Genomic DNA, 17,852 nt, shown 5'->3' on the forward strand with positions numbered 1-17,852 from the left:
GTCATGGTTATTCTTGATTAGGTTAAGTTACGGAATAGAGTCAGGTAGGTATTTGATCCCGCGAGCTCTAAACAGCGGTGTTGCAGTTTTCCCAACAAATCCAGCTGACCAGTGAGCAGTGAAAGCCCATATTGGCAGATTTCAGATATGAACTGTGTTAAATTAAATTGGATGTGAATATTTTATAATTTATACTTTCCCCTTGTGATCTCCAAAATCTACAGTTCCGGAATTAAATGACGTTAAATGATAGTTTACCTGAATAAATAGAAAAGAGTGCACATTATATTAAATTGTATCCTCTGTCTCATTATACAGATTTCTTTTTTATCAGATTCATTAAACAGATGTATAAATAGAAGTATGAATATGCATAGCAGGATGTGTGTGTATGACAACGCATAACTATATTAGTGTGCATCCCAGCGTGCGTGAGTTGGCATGGACAGACAAAATTTGTGTGAAAGTGTGTGTTTGACATCAGACTGCCTGGCTGCCTCGGTGTCTGTGCTGGCAGGCAGTGCTCCGGTTTTAGCTGAAGGTGCAGCCTTTGGGAATCCATAGCCGATCTGCGCTGAATGGTCCCGCATTGATAAATTCTGCAATAATAAGAGCCCACGTTGACTTTGGAGCACAGTGATTGAAGGGTGGAGAGGGAGGAAGCAGCAGGGGATCCAATTAGATAAAGTGGACAAAAGGCCACTATTGATGACCTTGGATGATTGACGTGACCTGCCTGGTGTTCCTGTATGTGCCCGTGTGCACAGCATGCATGTATGGCGTAGTTATGCCATCTTTGTGTAAGTTTGTATGAGTGTATGTGAGTGTGGACGTGTGTGCGTGTTTTGGTGAAAATGTGCGGGTACTTGACATGGCTTTATTATTATTGCTGCAATTCATTTTTAAATATACAACATGTTAATACAACTAATTAATACAACTGGGTTTTTTTTACTTTTGAGAACAAAAGTTTATGACCATTTATGTCCATTTGATTGACTGCAGGATGTTTTATTTGAAAAATAAAGACCAGATCATCTTCCCATCATTCCCTGTCTGAGCCTCTTTCCCACACTTGTTTGTGTCATAGTTTCAATAAGCATTATAGCAAGTCTTACGTCTTATCAATTATCAAATCATTTTTATCTAATCAATCATTGTGTGTATATGAAGGTATATGACTATATTTACATTTACAGCATTTATCAGACGCCCTTATCCACAGCGACTTACAATCAGTCGTTACAGGGACAGTCCCCCTGGAGACACTCAGGTGTCTTGCTCAGGGACTCAATGGTAGTAAGTGGGGTTTGAACCTGGGTCTTCTGTTTCATAGGCGAGTGTGTTACCCACTTAGTCTACTTTCAGAGTGGTAGGATATCTTTGGATATACAGGGAGTGCAGAATTATTAGGCAAGTTGTATTTTTGAGGAATAATTTTTTATTTGAACAACCATGTTCTCAATGAACCCAAAAAAACTCATTAATATCAAAGCTGAATGTTTTTGGAAGTAGTTTTTAGTTATTTTTAGCTATTTTAGGGGGATATCTGTGTGTGCAGGTGACTATTACTGTGCATAATTATTAGGCAACTTAACAAAAATCAAATATATACCCATTTCAATTATTTATTTTTACCAGTGAAACCAATATAACATCTCCACATTCACAAATATACATTTCTGACATTCAAAAACAAATCAGCGACCAATATAGCCACCTTTCTTTGCAAGGACACTCAAAAGCCTGCCATCCATGGATTCTGTCAGTGTTTTGATCTGTTCACCATCAACATTGCGTGCAGCAGCAACCACAGCCTCCCAGACACTGTTCAGAGAGGTGTACTGTTTTCCCTCCTTGTAAATCTCACATTTGATGATGGACCACAGGTTCTCAATGGGGTTCAGATCAGGTGAACAAGGAGGCCATGTCATTAGTTTTTCTTCTTTTATACCCTTTCTTGCCAGCCACGCTGTGGAGTACTTGGACGTGTGTGATGGAGCATTGTCCTGCATGAAAATCATGTTTTTCTCTAAGGATGCAGACTTCTTCCTGTACCACTGCTTGAAGAAGGTGTCTTCCAGAAACTGGCAGTAGGACTGGGAGTTGAGCTTGACTCCATCCTCAACCCGAAAAGGCCCCACAAGCTCATCTTTGATGATACCAGCCCAAACCAGTACTCCACCTCCACCTTGCTGGCGTCTGAGTCGGACTGGAGCTCTCTGCCCTTTACCAATCCAGCCACGGGCCCATCCATCTGGCCCATCAAGACTCACTCTCATTTCATCAGTCCATAAAACCTTAGAAAAATCAGTCTTGAGATATTTCTTGGCCCAGTCTTGACGTTTCAGCTTGTGTGTCTTGTTCAGTGGAGGTCGTCTTTCAGCCTTTCTTACTTTGGCCATGTCTCTGAGTATTGCACACCTTGTACTTTTGGGCACTCCAGTGATGTTGCAGCTCTGAAATATGGCCAAACTGGTGGCAAGTGGAATCTTGGCAGCTGCACGCTTGACTTTTCTCAGTTCATGGGCAGTTATTTTGCGCCTTGGTTTTTCCACACGCTTCTTGCGACCCTGTTGACTATTTTGAAAGAAACACTTGATTGTTCGATGATCACGCTTCAGAAGCTTTGCAATTTTAAGAGTGCTGCATCCCTCTGCAAGATATCTCACTATTTTTGACTTTTCTGAGCCTGTCAAGTCCTTCTTTTGACCCATTTTGCCAAAGGAAAGGAAGTTAGACCACACCACTTCTCATTACAGAGATGCACATCACCTAATATGCTTAATTGGTAGTAGGCTTTCGAGCCTATACAGCTTGGATTAAGACAACATGCATGAAGAGGATGGTGTGGACAAAATACTAATTGGCCTAATAATTCTGCACTCCCTGTATCTATATATGGATATCATTGTATTTATGTCCATATATATCTATATGAGTAACTATTGTACAAATGTTTAATCTGGCCTATTGGGTGTGTGTATTCCATCACATATACAGTACAGGACACACCTTCTCAGTCAATGTGTTTTCTTTATTCTCATGACCATTTATGTTGGTAGATTCACACTGAAAGCATCTAAACTATGAATGAACACATGTGGAGTTATGTACTTAACAAAAAAGGTGAAATAACTGAAAACATGTTTTATATTCTAGTTTCTTCAAAATAGCCGCCCTTTACTCTGATAACTGCTTTGCACAGTCTTGGCATTTTAGCTCTTGTTGGCCCGTTTTCCTTCACTCTGCGGTCCAGCTCACCCCAAACCATCTGGATTGGGTTCAGGTCCAGTGACTGTGGAGGCCAGGTCTCCACTTTTTGTTAAGTACATAACTCCACACGTGTTCATTCATAGTTTTGATGTCTTCATTTAGAATCTACCAATGTAAATAGTCATGAAAATAAAGAAAACACTTTGAATGAGAAGGTGTGTCCAAACTTTTGGCCTGAACTGTAAATGTGTGTGGGTGTGACTGTGCATGGCAGTTTGTGTGTTTGCGTGCACCAGCCAGGTCACCCAGATTAATTGAACTCATCCGACAGCAGGAGGCTGAGTAAGAAGCGCTCAGAGTTTAATGATCCATAATTCATTGTGATTGTCCATCATGTCACATTGGATATGAGGCCTTCGCTCCTCTACTGGAAGAGTGTATTCCCCAGCAGTACTCTACTGGAAAACACACAGTCGCTTCTCCTCCTACGTCTCCCGTTTTTTTATTTATTTATTTTTCATCTTTTCGGGCCGAGCATGTGCAGAAAATCCCAGATGAGCTCGATGGAGAGGGTGCAGAGGCAGAGGTTATATAAAACGTCTGAAGCACTTTTCAGTGAGGCAGCCTGTCCATCGAGCTGCACTGCTACCGGCTCCCACCACCCGAGCGCCGAGCCTTATCAGCCCGGCTGAGCAGCGGTAATGCTGCACTATGATGCTGAGAGGCCCTGACAGCAGAGAAATTTGTTTGCCTGCCTGTTATTTCGGCGAGGTGCCGCTCTCCTGTGCATTGATATTCTGCAGCTTGCTCTGGCATGGTGGGACGACTGTGTGAGAAGGCCCAGTATAATTGTCCGGGAGGCTGTATAATCGGGTCCGGTGGAGGCTGGGCTGACAGAGACACAGCCGCTAATCTCACTATGCGCCGCGACACATGGCCATGGAAAGGCCCCTTCTCCCGGGTCCCGATCATGAAGGTTTCCCTTCATCCTGAAGAGATGTGGAGAATTGGGAAATTCCTAGATCCATTCATCTGTGTTCTACACCTGCTCACCTGTGGATTCTGTGTATGTGCGATTTGGCATTGTCCTGTTCACCAACCCTGCATGTCTGCGGATGTCTGGGTGGAACCCATCCAGGTGCTACAATTCTGCAGTGCTCAAGAAATTTGAAATATAATTATTTAAATAAATCTAGGCACATATAATTAGCCTGTTGAATTCAGGGTCGGTATGTAAATGATGAAGAAAAATGCCCAAATTACACTGTCTTCTTGAAAAGAGCACAATAGGTTTTGAAACCATGATTAAAAAAAAGTATTAGGGTGGTAGTTGCCTAGCGGGTAACACACTCGCCTATGAACCAGAAGACCCGGGTTCAAATCCCGCTTACTACCATTGTGTCCCTGAGCAAGACACTTAACCCTAAGTTGCTCCAGGGGGGGACTGTCCCTGTAACTACTGATTGTAAGTCGCTCTGGATAAGGGTAAATGCTGTTAATGTAAAATAAATTAGGCAGTGGGGTTTTTTTTTTTTGGTTCTCCCTTACCATTCAGCAACTATTCCTTAAAGGAACGGTTACTTCCAATGAAGCAATAAAATATTAAAATATAAACTCCCATCTCAGCCTCTCTGACCAGCCGTGCAGGTGCAAACGGGTGTAGATATTGGTTTCGGCCACTACCATAAATAACAGTGATGAGGTCTTATTAGACACACACAAACCATTTAAGTCACCTACCCAATTTGAAGCATGCGTCAATTCTGGATACCAACATATTGACATTGTATTCACTGGAGGAGCAATCGCAATATATGGCCGTATCGATTTTTCTTCTCCCACTCGTATTGAATACTGTTTGGATAATAGAAGCGCTTCACTGAACACTAAGTGACAAAATAATTTACATCCCAAGTTGCAGCTGTATTGGAGTGTGTCTGCTGGTTTGCGTGTTTAAGATGCTCGCACACAAACACAATCTAAGGTGTGCTTGTGTCTCTCATTTCACAGAGCCATCACCCTGGACAACACCCTGGTCATCCTATCTGCCGTTGCCCCAGACGCTGGTCGATATTATGCTCAGGCCGTGAACGACAAGAACGGAGAGAACAAAACAAGCCAGCCTGTAATCCTGACCGTGGAGAGTGAGTAGCGTTGGAAACCCCCCCCACCCTCGCCCCGTCTCTGACGGGATTGGTCACAGCATGCCGGGTTGTCACCAGGTAATGGTGTAGCCCCCGGCATAAAAAAACATTTTTGATCTGGAGGGGCCAACAGGTGGCCATGCTTGAAGCAGGCTGAACGAAATACCTCTTGCGCCCCCTTGTGGTGTCAAGCACAACTAGGGGGACTCTTCCCCTCCTCCATCACCCTCCGTCATGTAGTTTGCCGTGAGTCCGCATGTGCTCCCCCAGCGGCGGGACGATTATGCCAGACTGTGAACGAGTGCTCTGTTAAAAAACCCTTCCCCCCCCGGGGGTGGGAGAAATTTAATGTCGCTCCGATCTAGTCAAAAAAGAAAAAAGTAAGGGCAAAACACAAGAAAATCGGAGAACAGAATGAAACGAGCAGACCATGCCCTGCAAAAAAGATCGAATTGAAGCCAGGGAATCGATGGCTGCCTGCAGCCTTCCGGGAAACAGTGAATGATTGTTCCTCATTTAATCAGCATCTTTTATTACATTCTTCTATTTTTTTTCCAATTAAGCAGCATTATGAAGTGCCAGTGCTTAATAACAGCGTTACTAGGGAGCGCTGTGTGGAGTTCAACTCGAAGGAGAGTATGTTCAACATGAAAGCCATTGAAGGATAAGAGTATAATGGTGATAATTACGCGCATATAATTTTTTTTTGAAGTCATTGAGGGAATTAGCTTATAAATGATGGAATTACTGTGTGTGGTGTGTGGTATAGGGATGTGTGAGGGGTGTAGAAACCAACAGCCTTATTATTTTGTGCAAGGCGTTTATCCTTTTTTCTTTTCCAGATATAGGGGGTCCTGCAGACCCCATCGCCCCTGTCATCATCATCCCTCCTCAGAACACCAGTGTGGTTGTGGGCACATTTGAGGTCACCCTGGAATGTGTGGCCAATGCCAGGTGAGACATATCTTAGTCCACTTTTACTGCAGAGGATTGTGAATATTGGAGAACATGAGCAGAACATTGCATACCCATCCTGACAGTGTCACTGAAGTGGGCGGAAATAACCGCGGCTCTGGAATAAACAGATAAATCCGCAATTCTGCCATCTGAGATTTTCTCTTTTTGTGCTTCTCGACATGTCAAGAAGTTTCCAGACATTGCTTTTATACACAAGGTTAATTGAAGAATCTGAGTATGAAATGTGAATTCCTGTTCAAGCTGCACTGGCAAGGTCAAAAATGTGTTCGCAGTACCCAGCCTTTTCCTAAAGATTTGGCAGCGGTTTCATTAAAAGCAGTGCTTCACCTTGAGCTATCACTGATGTAAACAGAGCAAAATCATACTTTGATAATATATTTCAGAGGAAAGTCCTAACAGTGGCCACATTTATGTTATGCACAGTTCTTTTAACTGCATGAACGTCTGGTTTTAAGGATTATCGCTTTCACCTTGAAAGACGTGATTACTACAAGTAATTTCCATTGCATGATGGCTCATGAGCTTTTATTTAAACTTTGCACTAACACATATCTGCCCAAAAATCTTGCCGCATATGATTTATTTCATTAGTCATCCACTTATTGCACAAAGCACTTTTTTTTTTAAAGAAATGGGGAAAATCCAAAAATAATTGTACTGATTGTGATATTGTTATACGGTGAGATATGAATAATGTTATTGTAATGTTTGAGTGTGCTTTTTTTTTTATGTTCAATGCAATTCAAGTAGTTGATAGTGGCATCCAAGTAGTTGATTTGAAAATTCCATAGTTACTCCGTATATCTATACATGGTCTGCAATAATAAAACCGTGTGCTGTGCTGCAGGACTCTCTGTCACAGCTGTATTTAATGCTAGGCGAAGTGTAACATTTGAGCCGAAACCTCCCCCCTTTCAGGCCGCTGGTGAAGTTAAGCATCACCTGGCGGAAGAACGGGCAGCTCTTCACTCGCGGCGTGAGGGATTTTGGCCGCAGACTGAGCATCAGCGGCCCTCTGGTCAGCGACAGCGGATTCTACGAGTGCGAGGCGTCTCTGCGCAGCAGCAGCGTGCCATCTGTCAGCGCCGGGGCATACCTACATGTGTTGGGTATTTCACACACACACACACACACACACACACACACACACACACACACACACACACGCACAATCCAAATGCTAACACGATGAGGTGAGGTGCCGCTGAGTACCTTCCCCACACACTGCTCCCCGGACGCCTTGTCATGGTTGCCCTCTGCTCACCGAGGGTGATGGGTAAAAGCAGAGGACACATTTAGTTTTGTGCACCATGTGCTGTGCTGAAGTGTTTCACAATAACAATCACTTCAGTTTCAAATAAAAAAATAGCAATTTCCATAGTTATATATATGATATGTGGTCATTTGTCTTGAAAAGAGGGATGATACTTAAATTTGGACTAATATTGTCACAATACCAAGGAAGGGGAGGACCATAGAGGGGTGGAATACAAATTATACGAGACAAACAGACATATAGAGCTCTACTTTGCGAAAGGGAAAGTGGAAATGGGAAAAGGAAAGGTCTTTATTAACTTCATGTTCTTTTGACCCATCTTGTTTAATTCTTGAGTACAGAGCAATTTAAACCTGCACGTTGCTTAAATAAATCACATCCCTAATTAGTGTTACATTTGGTCCATTTAAACTTCACTGTGTTGAACACTCTTCATTTATCAGAAAGTTAAGACATTGAATATACTTTTTATAAGTTAATAGTAATATTATTAGTAATTTGGTTTATTATATGTACTACAGTATAATTAATACATGCATACTGTAAAGCTATTCAGTATGTTAATAGTATTCTATTTGTTCACAAGGGAATGCCAGTGTAGTTTACAGTCATACAGAACAGCAGCTGCCTTTGGGCATGTTTTGAGTGTGACTAAAATGTTCCAGAGTCTGATGTTCTGCTGTCTCTCATTGCAGAACACCCTCAGTTCGTCAAGGAGCCTGAGCGGCACATCAGTGCTGAGATGGAGAAGGTGGTGGATATTCCTTGTCAGGCCAGAGGTACATCTTAGAACCTATGTTTGGAGAGATCCCAAAAGGAAATTTAGGTATCCAGAAGCTTGTATAGACGAATAATGAAAGAGTTTGTGGCCGTCAGGGAACACTCTTACCTTGAAGGGGTTTATGTGGTCTGCAACAATCTTTTGGTAGGTGGTAACCTAAAGTATTAATACCAGGGCCCAAGGTTTCTCAGCAGAACATTTTCATGGCTTGCCCATCAACTTAAAAAATGGACTGTTCACCTGCTGAATAATAGATTCATAATAGATTCTTGCTGATATGTATATGTACATATTTGTCAGTTTTTGGTTTTGTGCTTTTTTTTTTTTTTTTTACGGCTGCAGGTGTCCCTCAGCCTGACATCGTGTGGTACAAGGACGCAGTGCCCATAAGTCCTGTGAAGATCCCTCGCTATAGAGTACTGGTGGGCGGTAGCCTGCAGATTAATGGCCTTCTGCCTGACGACACTGGAATGTTCCAGTGCTTTGCCCGGAACCTGGCCGGCGAGGTCCAGACAAACACGTACCTGGCCGTCACCAGTAAGTCAGAGCTGCGTCCTTCCCTCACCCTTCTCTATATAAGACGTTCCTTTTCATCTGTCATTTTATGAATGCAAAGAATTACCAGGCAAGAGGGAGGGAGCGGCAAAAAAGACAAGCCCTGTGTCTGACGTTCTTAGTTTTCAATTCTCGGAATAAAAGATGACAGCTTGAATGAAAGCGACTTCCCAGATGATAAATTCAGACACAGTTTTCCGCTGCGCTGATGTTCTATCTTTGATCTCTATCTCAGCTTTGTTCTGCCCATCCCCCGACCGTAGGTATCGCCCCCAACATCACAGCGGGACCAGCCGACAGCGCTGTGATTGATGGCATGTCCATCATCCTGCACTGCGAGACCGCCGGAGCGCCACGGCCGGCGATCACCTGGCAGAAAGGTGGGCTGTCAATCACACTACATCAATATACACAACATGAACAATCTCCATTAATGGCTACATGGTCACTACCTGGGAATTAACTAGAGAGCAATTACTTTCACATCAAATAGTATACCAATAGTATATATTTCTGGAATACATGAGCAAATATATGTATTTGCTCATGTTTTTCATTTATTTATATGTAGAACAAACTAAAAAAAAAACATGTCAAAAAATAACTGGCAATATGTAATATTTAAGACAACAAACATATGGTGTGATGACAGCATTTCACAGCTTCTCTTTACCACCTCAAGTTAGACAGTGGGGACAGTTTTCCAAGATTTCCGAAATAGTTCCTATATTGAACACTTTTTGGTGCTTTTCCTTCACTCATGGCCAAGATCACCAATGAAGCTGCTTACAGGAAGTAGTAGCTTAGTGGTAACACAACTGCCTATTAACCAAAGACACAACTTTAAACCCCACTTACTATCATTATGTCGCTGTGGAAGACACTTAACCCTGAGAGTGTCCTGGGGGCTGTCCCTGTAACCAGTCACTTCTAGATACTGTAAATGTAAAGGCTTATTATGATATATTGAGAAAAGCAGCCATGAAGATAGGTGACTCGGATGGAAATCTGATGAATGGAAACTTATCTTCATTTTAAATTGTGACAAAAAAAAATCCTGTGTTAGACACTTCAAAATAGCACTAGTTGTGTCTAAAGTTTCGACTGTCAATGTCATGTGGTTCTCTTCTGACAGTGGTGACCTAGTTGGTAAGGAAGCAGACTTGTAACCAAAGGGTTGTGTGTTCAAATCCCAAACTGCCAAGGTGCCACTGAGGTCCACTTAAGCACTGCTCCCCGGGCACCTTTCATGGCTGCCCACTACTCGCTAAGGGTCATGGGTTAAATGCAGACGACACATTTTGTTGTGTGCACCGTGTGCTGTACAGATAAAAATGTTCACTCTCCCCTAAACTTTCACTTTCTGTCACTGTCCTCCATCACTCGCCCATATGCCCTCTGGCTGCAGGTGAACGTGTCTTGGCCAGCGGCTCAGTGCAGATGCCGCGTTTCACTCTGCTGGAATCAGGCAGTCTGCTCCTCAGCCCCACACACCTGACTGATGCGGGAACCTACACCTGCATGGCCAGCAACTCGCGTGGCATTGATGAAGCGTCCGCCGAGCTGGTGGTCTGGGGTGAGCGCTGTGCTTAATGACTGTGCAAATCTACTATAATCCTTGTGTAAATGCTGTGAATAGTTCATGAGCTCTCTCTGTTTTCAGCTCGAACCCGTATCACCAACCCGCCACAGGACCAGAGTGTCATCAAAGGCACCAAAGCCACAATGTCCTGTGGGGTGACCCATGACACCAGTGTCACTGTCAGGTTAATCTTTTTAAATATCTCTGAAATAAGATAAGTAATGATGGGCAAAGGAAGTAGTCACTAAATACTGAATACATTGTCATAACTATATTGACCTTGTGCAGTGCACAAAAAGTAAGTTATGTACATAAAATAAATACAAATATAAAACATATTTGAAATGCATGTAAAAAAACAACTGTGTGGTATCAATATTTTCTTTTGCAATCCTTCTGGGTAGTACATTTATCAATTAGTTTTGGCAAATCTGCATCAACATGAATAAAATATCAACGTGAATATTATTTATTAATGGATGTCTTCCACATCCACATCTGAGCACAAGAAGCAGAAACATGCCCTTGCAAGCAGTCACATCACCTTCACGCATCTGGGATTCATGACTTATTAAATGTAATAGTCACAGTCAAAATATGCAACAAATTCAGCACCTACAAGTAAATGTGCTACAGTTCACAACTGGCACATCAACATCAACATGGTTAGAATATGAATATGAGTGTATTTTAAAAGCATTCTCTTATTTCTGAAAAAAAGCTGACACTAAATTTAAATATATTTATAGCTGTTGCAAAAATCCAGAAATATACCACCCGGTCTTTTTTGGTCATAGTGTGAGCTCTAATGTGTGAATGTGATACAGAAATTCTAGTAAATTAAACAACCCATTAACCAATTTTGGTCATATCCATGTTATTTCCATAAATTTCCCCAATTTGGAAGTTGCGCCCCAAAATCTGTTGTTTTTTTCTTTGCTTGTGTTCTTGCTTGTGTTCACCTGCTGAATATTTGTCCAGGCTAACCAAATTACTAGTGAACTGTGTTTTTTTTCACCAAGTGGTGTTTCATTAATACCAGCAAACCAGTGGCTAAAAAGAGGGGAGAACAATAAGGGTGTCGTTTTTTTGTTCAGTTGTACAAAATTGCTCTCTGGTTCGTCATGCATGCCGTACTTCCTGTGACATTGGCATGCGGAAACTGCATGTAGTGCCTGTAAAATGCAGGTGACTGCTGTAGTCCAGTGGTATGCTGCTAGTTTGAATCCTAGCCATAGAAACACCATCACTAATTCAAATTCACTGGAGCGGCTGCAGTCCTTTGAACTGCCCCCCCCAACTCTCTCTCTCTCGTTGGTGAATTTCTATGCTACGTTGATACAGAAGATGTGCATGCAATGTCAGATGACAGATGGGAAGCAGTAGCAAACCGAATTTCATACAGCAGGTTGTTTATCTTGGAGGACTTTTCCTTTAAGGAAATAAAAAAGGGAGAACAAGTCGGCGTGCGTTTGTACGCACGTTCTCGTGGGACCGGGCTGTGATTTATGCCCACCTGCCACTGATTTCATCAGGGATAAACAGATGAATATGTAAGCAGCGTAATAACGCAGACGCAGGATTTAATTAAACTTAAGACATAAGAGATTAGACAGGCAATGAAAGACGCTGCAATTAAACAGGGTGAGTGAGGGAGGCCTGGCGCGTGCATCCCGCGAGCGATGAAGCGGCGGAACGACACCAGGCCTCCATAATGACGTGCCGTGCTGCGTGTCGCGGTGGTTAACTGAAGTTTAAACGCTCTGTGCTGCAGACACGTGTGGGAAAAGGGCGGCTCGGTCATAGACGTGGGCTCGACTCCGCGCATGCGGCTGGACCCAGACGGGACCCTGCACATCTCCCAGACATGGTCCGGGGACATCGGCACCTACAGCTGCCGAGTCACTTCGGTGGGGGGCAACGACACACGCAGCGCCCACCTCCGCGTCAGGTACTCACCTTTACCACTTTTTCTCCCATATTTGTTTTTCACTCGACTGAAATCGTGCAATTTGTTATCACATTTGTGCAGTATAGATAGTTTAATCCACCCCATCTCATGCAGGCTCTGCTGTCCAGGCAAGGCTGTACCCAACTTTAACCATGCTTACAGAACAGTGGACAGTTCCTTCCTGGGGAAAAATCAAATATCGGTTTAGGAGAAGAATTGTCGGAATTAAATGCTGAAGATTGCAAAACTGTACTGGAGCCAACCAACAGTGGTGCTAAACCAGTAGTGGGGTTATTTTTCAGTAAATAGTGGGTGATATGTTTAATTTATGCAGAATTTTATATGTGCTGTAAGTGCTGTAAATTTTTCGAGTGCTCATTGCTCAGCTATTTTAAAAATAGCTGAGCATTAAAAGATGATTTTCAGCTGTAAAAATACAATAATAATATTATATATAAAAATACATTTGGTATTTTTGAAGATACGTTTTATATTTTAATTGTTGTACAAAATTTTTAGAATAGTAAAAATGAACACACAGAGACTAGGATGGAAGAATCCAATGCAAGAAATGCGTTTAGTATTTTTTGTATCAAGAGAAAGTGAAGTATGTTTGATAAATCTGACTTTTTAGAGTCGCTGTTTTTTTACCTTCATGGCTGCTTTGTGCACTATTTTCATCATAAAAAGCTGCTTTATGAGATGCTCATTAACATGAGTGAATGATAAGAAAGGATTCAGAATAAACCATGACTGTTGTATAAACCATCTAACTTAAGATGGTTTATACAACACAGCAAAAGCTCCCCGCTTTGGAGAGACTCAAGTGCTTAACTTTTTGCTTTGTTTGCTTTTATATTTATTACATAACGTCACGTGTGATTTCATAGTCCTGTGTTAAGACACTTAACCCTGAGTGTCTCCAGGGGGGGGACTGTCCCTGTAACTTCTGATTGTAAGTCGCTCTGGATAAGGGCGTCTGATAAATGCTGTTAATGTAAATGTCATACACTTTGTTCTATAATGTAAAAAATGCAAGACTCATAAATGAGTAGGTGTGTCCAAACAGTTTACTGTATTGCACATTTTACCTGGGTGTACCTTCAAATTCTCAAATCCTTCTCTCTTACTTACTGCTTCTGAAAAGGTGATATTTTAATGATGGATGTCCTCACACAGGCAGTTGCCTCATGCTCCAGAGAACCCAGTGGCCACCCTCAGCCTCAGCGAGAGAAGGACCATCAACCTTACATGGGCCCAGGCCTTCGATGGGAACAGCCCACTTATCCGCTATATCCTGGAGGTGTCTGAGAACAGTGAGTGACCTACACAACCCAGAGCAATAGAACCCTGAACTAGAATCCCATTCACTGTGTCTGTGTTGCAGACGCTCCGTGGACGGTTCTCCTGGCCAACATCGAGCCAGAATCCGCCAGCGTGATGGTGGGTGGACTGATCCCGGCGCGCTCATACCAGTTCCGCCTGTGTGCCGTTAACGACGTGGGGAAGGGCCAGTTTAGCCGAGAAACGGAACGGTGAGGAATTGCAAAGTCGCTTCTCTGTAGTCGAACCGCCTGCTTGTTTTTCAGCTTGGTACAGTTTCGATCTGCCTTTGAATCCCTGCTTCAAGCAGTCTTCGCTCTGTTCCAGACAAGTGGGCGCGCAGGCTGGGACTACGAGCTTACGGTTTGGCGCCTTGTACGGAGCACATAAGTGCGTTTTGTGCACAGGGGCTTAAATCCACAATGCCGTATGAAGCAGGACTCTGTAGCCTCTGTAGTTTTCTTCCCGCTCGAGACCAATGCTACATGCATGAGTGAGTCACGACTTCAAACGTATTGGGATCCCACGGGGCGGCGTTGACATCTTCAGCTGAGCTTTTACACACAGACACAAGCGCACGCAAAATAATTGATAGGAACTGGAGGCACTTTGAGGACATTGGGAATGTTTTGTGATGCGTCAGATATATTTTGAATGGTTATGATACATTCATGATAGACTTTCTTGAGTGAAATCTTCACAATGCAGCTGTGGCCTAGAAAGACAGGGATTTTTGTTTTTTTTGTGGCCATGTGCCGTGTTACTCAGCAAACCAGATTTCAGACTGAAGGGATTTTGAAAGGATGAAAAAAAGGAGATTTGGGACCAGAACGATGCTCCTCCAGCTCAGAAAAGGGGACACGCCACAGACTCATTATTAGCAGCTGCCTCTGCAATATAGCGTCTCGCTTCAGTGGCAAATATGTGACAAAAGTTTGGAACGGATTTAGGGCAGAAAGAGAATGAGACAGTCTCCTGCAACACTGTGCAAGAGCCTGGATCTCCCATGGGGACGCCGCCGTCACAACTGCTTCCCTGGGTCTGTTTTACTGTATCTCAACAGACACACTCCAGTTGCAGCACACACACACACAGAGGAAGTGTGGCACATGGCACACAGCCCATAACTGAATGACATATCTCACAGTTAAAGGTGGCATTACATGTAAACTAATCATGAAAAAAATTACTTGTGTATGAATCTTTAACCCTTTTTTCTCAAAATTTTGCTCCCATAAAAATACTAATAAAACAGTTTTATTGATGTTCCTCCAATAGAGCACCATTATAATAAATTAATAGAATACAAAATGAAGTTGGGACCTTGTGTAAAAGGTGAATACAAAAAAAAAAAAAAAAGAATACAATGATTTGGAAATCATTTGTAAATCAGCCTATATTCAGGCAATATATTTAATGTTAAAACTCATAAAGCTTTGTGTTTTTTGCAAATTCCCAAAAAGCTGTGACAGTGGCAGCAAAAGAGTGGGAAGTTGAGGAAGGCTAAAAAACGCCTGTTTTGAACATTCCATAGGTGAACAGGTTCAATGGAAGGAGCATTCCCAAAAGGCTCAGTCTTTCAATAGCAAGGATGGGCGAGGGTCACCGTATTGTGAACAACTGCGTGGAAACAAATAATCCAGCAGTTTAAGTGTTTTTTTAATGTACAATTGAATCTATGGATTTTATCATCTACTGTCCATAATATAACAAAAGATTCAGAGAATCTGACATTGGATGCCCGTGACCTTCGATCCCTCAGGCGGAACCTCATTAAAAACCAACATCAGTCGATAAAGGAAAACCATTGTCTGTTAACACAGTTCATCGCTACATCTACAAGTTCAAGGCAAAACTCAACCGTAAAGCCATATATCAACAACACCCCGGAATGCTTTGCCGGAAGATCATCTGTGATGGACTGAGCGCAAAGTGGAAAAGTGTTCTGTGGCCTGACAAGGTCACATTTCAAATTGTTTTTGGAAATCATGGACATCGTGTCTGTGATGGAATGGTGGTGAGCTAAGGCAGAAATATTCTTGCTGTAAACTACGTACATATGTACGGATGTCTTTTCGTCGTTTTTTTTGCGCACATACTCAAAAATGAACGGAACAGATACGGATAGAGATGCACTACCTGCATAATTTTATAGGGGCAGTGCTACGAGATCTGCAGATGACAATTTTAAGATGCAGGTATTCATTTATTTATTTGGTTTCCGGCCTCGACACTGACCCCTGGTGGTAAGGAGTACTTTACTTTACTTTACTTTATTTTGCAGATGCTTTTATCCAAAGCGACTTACAGGAGGAAGACACCAGCAATTCTCGTTCGATTTCTATAGATTTTGAGTTAACAAAACTAAGAGCCCTGATAAGGCCTAACTTGTTAGAAAAAGAACATGCTCGGAAATTATATCATAACAAAGGCGCATACAGGTTTTGGCAAGCAACGTCTTGTTCAGGGACGCTCCTGCTAATTTCAGCAAGATAATGTGAGGCCATATTCTGCATGTGTTACAGTAACATGCCTTCATAGTAAAGAGCCTGCAGTCCAGACCTTTCTCCCATTGAAAATGTGTGGAGCATTATAAAGTGCAAAAAAAAACGAGACCCAACGGAGACCCCGGACTGTTGAGCAACTGAAGTTGTACATCAAGCAAGAATGGGAAAGAATTCCACTTACACAGCTTCAACAATTAGTGCCCTCAGTTCCCTAATGCTTATCGTGTGTTGGCGATGACCCGAACGATCCCTGGTACTCTCCTGGCCGGGTTTTCCTCGTGTTCCGTGTACTCTGATTTCCCATGATTGCGCTCATCTATGTAAGTGTCTCAGTGTGTCTAGTTCGCATGCGATCATCGTCATTACCCTTGTTACGTGCTTCTTTTCCGCGTTATGTCATGTCCATGGAGGCGACCTTCCATGCGTCCTTCCATGTACCATGTCCCTGTGAAAGTGAGTTAAAAGGAAAGGTGTTTACACAACGTTCCAACTGCATTGGAGTTTTTGGTTATAGCAATTTCAACTTAATTGACAACTACTTCACCATATTTTTGCCTTATAACAAATAGAGTTAATCATGATTTATTTATTGCAAAATATGCAATTAATTAGTTGCAAATTTTTTATCAATTGACAGGACTCACACAATGCATTTTGATAATAATTTTTTAAAAATCTATTCGCTTTGTTTATCACAGTGTTTACACTCACCATTTTTCTTACACTCATAAGCACACACTTGTGCAACAATAGATCTGAGTTTCTTTCTGAGACAGGCCAGATAGGGCAGACCCCAGGGTGGATAATAATACAACTGTGGGAGTGGGCTGATTCTGAAGGATCTCAGACTCTCCCTTTGATCCTTAACATGGAGCTTTATCTACGGCCACCGAACTGCACAGGGCACACTGGAGAAATCAAGATGTCAACTTGAATTGATTCAAGGGGAGGCTCTGAGAATTTCGCTCCGTGCCATTAGCCAATTTTCTCTGCAGCTTCTTTGATCACGGGAAGAGAGCTTCTCCCGTGGGACTCTTTGGTGCAGGCGCTCGAGCCTAGGCAAAAACAATGAAATCAATGCCTCTCGCCTGCTAGCATGTGGCCAGCAACAAACATCCACCATCACCATCCTTACCACTGAGAGCAGAGCCTACTGCTCACTCAGAAGTCCTGAAACTCTCTCTAAACATCTTCTTACTCACAGGATTTCCCTGCCTGAGGAGCCCCCCAGCGCCCCTCCCCAGACGGTCATAGCCAGTGGACGCACCAATCAGTCCATCATGATCCAGTGGCAGCCCCCACCCGAGAGCCACCAGAATGGCCCCCTGCAAGGCTACATAATCAGGTTAGTGCTGGGATAATTGTGTTAATGATTTCTCAGTGATTTTGCTATAGTAGCTAATAAAATACACTAAAAAGTATGTACAGTTTGAGTAGTATTATATTTACAGTCAAATGTATACTAAATCAATGTCTCATAGATCCAAAGCAGAGGTTTTGTTATAGTACCTTTGGATAAAACTCTTCTTTGTGCTCTGT

At 42.6% G+C, this 17,852-nt stretch overlaps 1 protein-coding gene across 5 annotated transcripts in view; it reads left to right on the forward strand.

Annotated features, from left to right (window-relative positions):
- sdk2a (sidekick cell adhesion molecule 2a) overlaps positions 1 to 17,852 on the forward strand; it is a 100,154-nt gene that overhangs the window by 55,954 nt on the left and 26,348 nt on the right. For all 5 annotated transcript variants that reach the window (XR_003750303.1, XM_028986408.1, XM_028986409.1 and 2 more), the window contains exons 5-16: positions 5,227 to 5,360; positions 6,203 to 6,314; positions 7,257 to 7,447; positions 8,310 to 8,393; positions 8,738 to 8,932; positions 9,214 to 9,330; positions 10,359 to 10,526; positions 10,614 to 10,716; positions 12,307 to 12,483; positions 13,663 to 13,799; positions 13,871 to 14,018; positions 17,518 to 17,658. Coding sequence is in view for 4 of the 5 variants with exons in the window: in XM_028986408.1 (XP_028842241.1) it covers positions 5,227 to 5,360; positions 6,203 to 6,314; positions 7,257 to 7,447; positions 8,310 to 8,393; positions 8,738 to 8,932; positions 9,214 to 9,330; positions 10,359 to 10,526; positions 10,614 to 10,716; positions 12,307 to 12,483; positions 13,663 to 13,799; positions 13,871 to 14,018; positions 17,518 to 17,658 (1,707 nt within the window). In the remaining variant the exon portion in view is untranslated. The remainder of the gene's footprint in view (positions 1 to 5,226; positions 5,361 to 6,202; positions 6,315 to 7,256; positions 7,448 to 8,309; positions 8,394 to 8,737; positions 8,933 to 9,213; positions 9,331 to 10,358; positions 10,527 to 10,613; positions 10,717 to 12,306; positions 12,484 to 13,662; positions 13,800 to 13,870; positions 14,019 to 17,517; positions 17,659 to 17,852) is intronic.

The sequence above is a fragment of the Denticeps clupeoides genome, chromosome 7, assembly GCF_900700375.1.
Source record: "Denticeps clupeoides chromosome 7, fDenClu1.1, whole genome shotgun sequence".
Lineage (NCBI taxonomy): Eukaryota > Metazoa > Chordata > Actinopteri > Clupeiformes > Denticipitidae > Denticeps > Denticeps clupeoides.